This window comes from Cyprinodon tularosa, unplaced genomic scaffold, assembly GCF_016077235.1.
Source record: "Cyprinodon tularosa strain WSP-4 unplaced genomic scaffold, ASM1607723v1 ctg225, whole genome shotgun sequence".
In the NCBI taxonomy this organism is placed as follows: Eukaryota; Metazoa; Chordata; class Actinopteri; order Cyprinodontiformes; family Cyprinodontidae; genus Cyprinodon; species Cyprinodon tularosa.
The window spans coordinates 797230-806188 of NW_024038839.1; the positions used below are offsets into that span (position 1 = coordinate 797230).

An 8959-nucleotide genomic window follows, 5' to 3' on the forward strand; every position below is an offset into this window, starting at 1 on the left:
GTTATTGACAATACTTTGAATTTATTTTGGTCCAGCTGGAACCAGCAGCCCGTCATGCCAGGGCACTGAGACCATCTGAGCGCGGCAGCACCGCCTTCCAGCGTGTTTAAGGGCTGCAATCGGTCTCAGAAGACAACTACTTTCATGCAACATTTAATGGTATTTAAGTACAATACAAACAAAAGAAAGCAATTGTACAATCAGGTAGCAGCTGATGATTACAGTTACATAAATCAACACTTTGAAAGCAATTTATCATTTTCAACAACTGAAATATTGGGGGGAAAAAAAAAAGTTTTTCCAAACTTTGGAAGAAATTTCGTAGAGTATCTGTTAGGGACAAATCAACCATATTACTTCCACAGTAAGTCAACATATGGGGCCCTAATAACGCTCCTTCACTTTAAAGTTTTTTTTTCCTTCCACCCAGTGAGGCTGGAAAAACAAAAACAATTTCTGTGGAAAAACCCTAAAAATAAAAAAACCTAAGCAACAGGGAGAATCTAATCAGTCTGCCTCGATCTTCCAAAAGATAAATAACATTTTGACGGCTGAACGGCTCTGAATCTTTAACCTGATCCGGAAAGGAACACGTTTCTCATTTCCATCTGTGCAGCAAATGAAGAACATTGAATTAGAAAGTATAACTTCCATCCAGCGCCACAATGTCCACTATTATACAGCAACATCTCTGGCAGCAGAAAGGGAAAAGAAAGCAAACTGTGCATCCAGGAGGAGAAGGTAACAATAAGCTTTACAACAGTAGCATACATCTTCCACAGTGCGATGCTGCGGTTGGACACTTGATTGAGGATTACCTCAAAGACGGTCAGATCAGTCAGATGCAGATGTCTGGTAAATCAGGTCGATGGATTCAGTCGTTGACAGCTTCTGGTAATAATTCTGAAGGACAGATGAAGAGGAGCTGAGGCTGAGCTGGTGAGTTAAACCCTGGCTGTGTTTCGATCGTACCTTCAGGCGGTCGTAGTGAGCGCGGCTGCTGCAGTGGGAGTCATCAGCTGTGGTCCCGTCCAGGTAGAAAACGGAGCAAAGGGAGCAGAATCGACCCAATAGAGGCTCCACAAACGCCTCACCTGATTGGACACGGAGACTTAAAAAACAGAACCTGTTCGTCTAAGATCACAGCTTTCAGTGAGCATGTCTCACCGAGGAGAGGTCTGCAGCTGGAAGGGAACAGCTTAAAGCTAAGGGAGACCGAGGAGGACTGGAGGGGAAACGTCTTCAGTCCATCCAGCCCTCTGCTTGGTTCACTGCTGACTGAGGGGAATCAGATCATCAGGGTGAACAACATGAAAGCATTTGACCTGAACACAGATATATTAAAACAAGGAAGTAGTCTGGATTATAAAGAATACAGTCCATGGAAACTAGCAAACGTTTGATCAAGTCTTTTTTTTTTCTGAGGGTTCATATTTTCATGTCTGTGCATCAACCACCTCAGTGGCAAACCAATGTTCAGTCACTCTGAGGGCTACAAAAGGCCCCCTGAGCCATATGTCAGCCAAACAGCAGGGAATTAGTCCCAGCATATTACAAATGTCTCCATCTTCAGACTGGAATCTGACGATTCATTCTAAGTTGGATCATCTACATGACGTGTTGATTACAGACTCTACGGCGACAGTAGTGTTTGGCGTCAGATGAAGGAGTTTGTCCTGCAACCAAAATTGTATATACCAGTATATAAAAAACTGTAACTAGAGCGTGTAACAAAAGTAATTTCCCTCTGGGATTATTAAAGTATTTTCTGATTCTGAACCAGAGGGTTTTCAGTTTAAACCTTTCAGTGTCGTTTCCATGGGTAAGACATTTTATCTGCATTGCCAGCTGATGGTGGTCAGAGGGTCCGGTGGCGCCTGTGTACGGCAGCCTCGCTTCTGTCAGTGAGCCCCAGTGTAGCTGTGGCTACAATGTAGCTCACCACCATCAGTGAGAGAGTGACTGTAGCGTAAAGAGCTTTGGTTGAAGTTTTTTTTTGACTTGACTCTTCATAGGACAAGTTACCGTTTTTTTTATCACTTTAAAAATGGAGATTTATATCCAGCCATTCAGCAAAGATACTGCTAAACAGCTTTACATGTTATTTTGGTATTTGATCAATTGGATGACCCCTTGAATGATATATTACCTATACTAAATTAAGCAAAAAAATTGTTAATTTAAGAAGCAAAAAAAGTAAAATTTAAATGAAAATGTTAAAAAAGTAAGAAAGCTTTAAAGCTCTAAGATAATGCTGAAACAAAAACCTTTTTTTCTTTCACTCAGTGTTTTTTATTCTTATAGAAACACTTGTAATTTTTTGTCAATATATTTGGGAAAGTGGCCCTTTCTTGTCATCACATTGACCTTAATCTTTGCCATCAAAATATCAATGTTATTTGAACGTTACAAAGGTAATAAGGTCCTGCCCTGTCCTCCAATAACACTCTTGGCTTGAAATTGTGATTTATAAATACAGGCCATTTACCGTATTACACACACAACTGTGAATCTAATCCCCAAAAAGTTTGGTCTCCCCTGTGTGCTACTTAGAACAAGCACATCCTGTCCCTGAGTGGTTAATTGAGGGTGATTAACAGCCTTTCTAACTTGTCTGAAATGTTGATCTGCCATCTTGCTGTACAGCAGCTTCACTCTGAGCAGCAAATACGCTCTGAAATCATCTTCATATCGCTGACAGTTTATTCTCTACTGAAGGCGCCTCTACATAGAGCTAACATGGAAATCACTCAGTTCAGTTGCCACATTCAATGTCTCTAATAATTAAAGTCGTAGGGAAGCGGCTGTTCCAACCGTTGCAGTTCTGAATTCTTCAAAGAGCCTGACTTTACACATGTGAATAAAATGAATGTGTTTGGTCGTTTATCAAGGGGGTGGGATTGTTGTGGCGGAAGGTTCGCAAGCATGTTTGGTTGTGGCCGGTTTGTTGGAAGCATCTTGCTAACCAGTTAGCAACTTAGTGCTAGTAGATTCCCAATGGGAAATTCCATTGGGACCAATTAGCACTTAGAAATGACACTGTCAAGGAACGCTATGGACAGAGGAAACATGCAAGAGGAGTAGAGTTTTGTGTCGGAGGTCGTGGATGAGTCTCCTCTGTCATAATTTCTATTTAGAGGAGGAAAGCGGGGACAAAGATGTTGTGGAAGAGGACGCCAGAAGCTTGGTTTGGTGTAGAAGGCTTCCAGCCGTACATGTTTGAGCCCTTGCCTCGCAACGCTGCCAGTTCTGTTAGCTCTACGCCTGCTGAAGACACAGACGTCCATCCCTGTGAACACTGGGACGGAACTCAATGGTGAAATAAATTATTCTTACTTCTCATTTCAACCATTGCCTATGTTAGCTGCGACATATTAATCAAGATGCTATGACCGAAAAAAATTTGATTGACAGATGACCATTGATATAGGATTGGCTGAATTTAGGTGTACAGGCTGACGTATAACTAACTGGCCTGCATAAAATAACGAAACAAAAACAGATTTTAAGACAGGATTTTTTTTTTTTTCTAAATAGAAATTTTCTAACTTTTGGGACAATATGGTCTGATACAGAATACATGTTTAAGTCAAAATGATTTGACGTTTAAATATGACTTCCCTACAACTTTGAGGCCTTTAGTGATTTATTTGTGAAGATCTGGTTTTACCAGATTTCCTTCACAGCAGTCGAGCAAATGGAGCCAAATTCATGGCACACCTCCGATGTATATGAAAATAATTGATCATCACGTTCAAACAGATACAGACCTGAGCGTCTCCCTCTTCCTGCTGCAGATCTTGGACTCTAACAGGAGAATGAGGCGGTTAGAAGTAAACCAGACTTTTAGCTCCGTATGACTTATGAGTTTAGATGTGAACCACACCTCTTTCTGTAGGGTTTTTTCTTGCTCTTCACATCCTTCGCTCTCATCCATGGAACGGAGCTCCATCAGGTTTCTCTTTATTCTAACATCTGTTGCGCTGTCACCTTTCTCTGCTGGATGGATTTCCTCCAGAGGAGTTTTCTCCTCCCTTTGCTGCTCCTCGTCTCCACCAGATGGTTTCTTTTCTTGGTTCCAAACATCTCCCTCAGTCGTTCTTCCTCTGGTAGATCCATGTTCATCCGCCTCCATCTCTTCATCCGTCTCTGTGTTACTTTCAATCCCTTCCCTTCCAGATGTGTAGCTTCTGGTTGGTCCATCGTCTCCTGTTGGTTTTTCTTCATTAGTTTCAGACTCTCTGTCAGTAGGAGTCTGATCCTCCCTTGAATCCATCACTTTGTAAACTCCTCTAAAAGGTTCCTCCTCAGCCTCAGTCAGCAGGTTAGAGGAAGTCTCTAGTTTCTGCACCTCAGTCTCTGTCACTGGTTGATCACCAGCTAGATTCCCAATCCCCTCAGATACCAGAGGACCTCCATGATGGTCGATCGGGTCGTTCTCAGCCATAGGTGTCAGGGATCCTTCATCTTCTTGCACTGGCTCAGTTCTATAGATTTGTTCCTCTACAGACTGACCTCCCTCAAATCTTACCGCTGCAGCTCCAACATTAGTCTTCAGGCTCTGGTTGCATAATTCCTGCTTTCTCTTCTTCACAGAGCAGCGCTTCTGTGATTCTGTTTTTTGTTTGGTTCCTGAGCTGCATACAGTGATGGACTCTGGTTTACCATCTTCTCTGTCCAACAGAAGAGTCTTGGCAGCGGCGGCTGAAGAACATCTTCGTTTAGCAGGGAATGAACCTTGTGAGGTTCTACTTCCTCCCTGCTGGGGCCAGAAAGTCATCCATCCAGCTGCAGGTTTTACAGAGAAGGGAGCAGCAGCCATGTTTGTGTTCACCTCAAGGCTTATTTCAGTGTCAGTGGAGTCCTGCAGACGCTGGTTTAGACTCCTCAGACTTAAAGAGCAGAAACAGGTTTAAATGTTTTTTCCTCTGCAGAGGATGTCCAATACTAAAATAAACAGTGATTTATTTATTTGTTTTATTTTGGTTTCTCCCTCCTAAAGCCGTTTCCCTAATTAAACAGCAGATTTTAAGCTAGTGTTAGATTTTCTAGACCAGGAGTCCACATCCTTTTTAAGGCAGAGGACTACTTTATAGGTTAGTAGGTGGAGGGTGGAAGGGATGGAGGAAGAAAGAAAGGAAGGAAGAGAAAGGAGGAAGAGAGTGAGGAAGGGAGGAAGAAAGAAAGACAGAAATAAAAAAAGAGTGAGAGGGACAGAGGGAGGAAGAGAGGGAGGGAGGGTCAGCATTTACCTTAATTTCATACATAAAACATTTTAATTTCTTTTAACTTTTTTGTGACATTTCCATTTTGAAATCTCTATAAATGCTTAAATACCCTGTATGAGTAAAACTATAAAATGTCATTTTTTAAAATAAAAATCAAATAAAAATGTCAATCTTAGCCCACTGGTGAGTTGAGCTGTTTTAAGCTGCTGTGGGAAGTGATGCACTAAATGTTTAGAGGAAATCAGCCGTTTTTCCAACTACAAATATTTTTAATTGATCTGAACTACAGAAAAAAATAACATTTCAAAGGATGTGAAAAAGAACACCCAAGCATCTCCTATTATTGGCCAGAACGCGAGTCACCCTGCAGAGCAGAGTAGGAATTATCTATTGACTGACTGGCTTTAATATAAGATACTTACGGTTCAATACGTTTCACTTGGCTCCTGTTTGGGAAGAAATAAACAAAAGTCATCAACACCAAGACCCATCTGGGTTCGTATCAAGTTCACTTAAATCCTCTCATACCAGATCTGATGCGTTGATGAAGCGCCCAGTGAAACTTTATGAACAGCTTCTGTTACGCCACTAGGTTCAGCCATCTCCACCACGATCTGACAGGAAACAGGTGGAGGAAATAAAATCAAGAATGAAACTAAAACAGAAAACTATCAACTTTACACTTTGCTCACGGCATACGAGTCAGATATCCAGCATCATTTATTTATTTTTTTCCTCTATTATAATTCATGCAGGGAGTATTACAGATTATATGGACACTGTAATGTAAGTAGAACAGGAAAGGAACAACAGGAAAAAGGAGAAAAGATGATAAAAAGAGGACATAAAAGGGAGACGATAAAACACCTTCAGTCTGCTTAATCACCTGCAAAGAGATCTAAAAAAAAAAAAAAAAAAGAACAGCACAACCAACGGATTCAGTATAAGATACACTAAAGTAGCACCTAGTAGTATTATTTAATCTGACATGTATACTGTGGTAGCTGGAAGTAAATCTCTAAGCACCTGGAACCAACCACCTGTAGTTGTTTGTGAGAGTGCTCTTGTGCATGTAAAGTTTATCCAAAGGATAAATGCTCAGTAGTGGTTGTGAAGAGCCAAAGACCCGCCCCCCACCAAGGGAGGAGGTGAGCAATGTCACACTAACCCATCTAGTCCAACATCATCATCAAACTACATGTCAAAAATGAGACAAGTTGTGATGCGGGTGTTTCGCAGTTACCCGGTTAGCGAGCGGCAGGAAGTTCACAAAAGCAGCAACAGAAGCTACTTCCTTCATGACCAGCATGGCGAGGTGTGGGGACGGTTGGGAGGTCTCCACGCACAGCAGCCGCTCCTCCAGAGACGCCGCATCTGAGACGTGCTGAAGGAACAAACACCTGAAGGTCACCTTTAGCTGCCGCTTCCACTCAGCACTCTGAGAGAGGAAGGACTCACAGCATTGCTCCACTTCATCAGAGCTCTGTACATCGTCTCCTGCAAGCAGAGCAGAGAGTTGTTAGAAATCCTTCCAATGGTTGCTGTTCCCTGTTTTTAATGGAAAATGATCAGGGAGCCACCTGTAAGTGGACCATAGCTCTTCTGCTCATTTTATATTATTTACTCTTGCCATTTGATCCTTCAGCTTCAAAGTGTTACTTTTGCTCTTTAGCTGTGTAATAAATGCTTTTACACAACACATACATATTCTTAAATTTTAGTCAAAATTATTTCTCTGCAGATATAAACAAAAAAGCAAAAGAAGCGCCTTTGCAAACTTGTGACAATTATTTAGGCAAGTTTTTACAACTCCTCTAATATAACCTTTAAAGAAATATTTGCTTTAAAAAATAAATAAATAAAACCCAGACACTGACATAGACTTAAGTATATATAAATATTTAAAATATCCCATCAATGTTGAATAAAATCATAATGTGAGATATTGGGGCTGGGAGATTAATGGATCTTGATCTAATTACATTTTCCATTTATGATCATTTAATTTTTGGAAAGATATTCTCAGTGTTTGCAGAAATGTTCTCCTCTCTGGAGGATATGAGGGTGTGTTAGGACCATGGTGGATAAAATGAACCAAAGTTTAAAGCTCAAATGGAAAGGAGTGCGTCTAGAGCAGTTTTATCATGTGTGATGGTAGATGATCCTTTATTCCGTAAAAGTTCAAAAAATATCCACTGGACTTGGATTCCTAAGATTTGAAGACGTTTCGCCACCTCTCCAGGAAGCTTTCTCAATTCAAATGATTCTTTATTTTCTCTATGTGGCTGGTCTAAATCGTGCTAAAAAAGTAATAGAAATCAAAATAATTTCACAGTATGCTGGACGCCTCTAGAGATCACCAGCTGTGGCGTCAGTGTAGTCAAACGTCGTCTCACAGCATCAGTTGGATTAAATATACCACAGTTGCAGCGGCTTGTTTTCTCTGTTTTATAGCTTTAATAAAGTGCCTGATGGCTATAAAGCTTATTTAAAGCATTCTTTATTTTATTTCATCAAAAAAACAAACCCTAGCTAATTGAACAGTGTTGTATAGCCGTAGCTCCAGATGGATTTCCATATCATTACGGTCCAGGCTCCAGAACAACAAGAGCCGCGACGGATAACAGTCAGCTACTGCAGGTGGAGACTCACAGCTGGAACCCCACTGGCCCGGAGCCATGAGCAGAACTGGGTAAAAACCACATCCGAAGGGCAACGTTTCCCACCCGGACAGCAGAAAGTGTTTGGACCGCTCAAACCCAGCCACCACAGAACCAAGCCGAATCCCAAAATAAAGGTCAGACTCTGGTTTAAACTAATTAAAGCTGGTTCTGTGCTTCAATGTTCTCAAAGATAATGAACTTCCAGCGGTTCTGCATTTAGCAGCAATGATTAAACCAGCAAGCATAAATAAAACCACTAAGACTCTGATTGCTTCGTATTCATCAAAGGATAAAATTTCATCACAAAGGTGAATAAATTATTGACTCGCCATTTAAAATGACTACTTCCTGACATCAGGGCATCCCTCAGTGGGTCATTCTGAGGGATGCCCTCATTTTTTCTAGCCTGGGTGCCATTCCGAACTTAGTCCCGCCCACAAAGTTTGAGGTCGGGAAGTTCGGTCTGGCTCTGCTCCATAGTAGCGCGAGTATTATCGCCCACCCTCTGGCGATCCAATCAAATTGTCAGGGCGGGCTTTATATGATGAGGGACAGATGACCAACAGTAACGTAATCAACCACGTGACCATTGCGCGCATGGGTGACAACAATACTGGCTGCCGCTGGAGAGTTTAGGTGAGTAGATTCTGCTATTAGGTCTGTTCTAGAAGATATCGACAGCAAATTAATTTTAAAAGAGGAACATAGAAACGCGATCAAGTCTCATCTTCTTATTATAGGCGTGCAACTGCACGCTTTGATTTTTGTTGACAACAACTATGCGTTGCTTAACATACGTCACGCACTCCGTTGCTCTTATTGGTTGTAGGTCTATCCAATTGAGTGCCGAGGCATTTTTTTTCCTGGTTCGTTCAAAACACGCCCCATAATCACAGCTCTATGGAGCAGTATCAGACTCATATTCTGACTAGAATTGAGTCGGACTACGTCAGGCTACATTTTTTCACTTGTGATGTATTTAACGTTGTACATACTATCAAATTCGAAACTATAACTATGTGTCTTCTATTTGAACTTTAATATTAAGTTTAATATTAGGAGGTTTTA

General features: G+C 41.3%; 1 protein-coding gene across 3 annotated transcripts; it reads right to left on the minus strand.

The window, feature by feature from the left end:
• Positions 1-20: 20 nt before the first annotated feature.
• LOC119784416 (matrin-3-like) lies at positions 21-4886 on the minus strand. 3 transcript variants are annotated; one of them, XM_038286458.1, is made up of 6 exons: positions 3887-4886; positions 3771-3807; positions 1168-1278; positions 973-1094; positions 819-903; positions 21-608 (listed from the first exon to the last, which is right to left on the minus strand). In XM_038286458.1, exons 1-5 carry the CDS (start codon positions 4820-4822, stop codon positions 835-837), a joined length of 1275 nt encoding a protein of 424 aa, XP_038142386.1. In that variant the 5' UTR covers positions 4823-4886; the 3' UTR covers positions 21-608; positions 819-834. The 3 variants fall into 3 exon arrangements, with proteins under 3 accessions (XP_038142386.1, XP_038142385.1, XP_038142384.1); XM_038286457.1 differs by having other exon boundaries at positions 21-903; XM_038286456.1 differs by having other exon boundaries at positions 21-1094.
• Positions 4887-8959: the final 4073 nt, after the last annotated feature.

Excerpts from the sequence above, each read along its gene's own strand:
- LOC119784416 (XM_038286456.1), bottom strand. The coding sequence starts at position 4,822 with ATGGCTGCTGCTCCCTTCTCTGTAAAACCTGCAGCTGGATGGATGACT. Across the intron at positions 3,808-3,886 it reads AAAAAACCCTACAGAAAGAG|AGTCCAAGATCTGCAGCAGG; the intron begins GTGTGGTTCACA and ends TTCTCCTGTTAG. Across the intron at positions 1,095-1,167 it reads CAGCTGCAGACCTCTCCTCG|GTGAGGCGTTTGTGGAGCCT; the intron begins GTGAGACATGCT and ends GTGTCCAATCAG.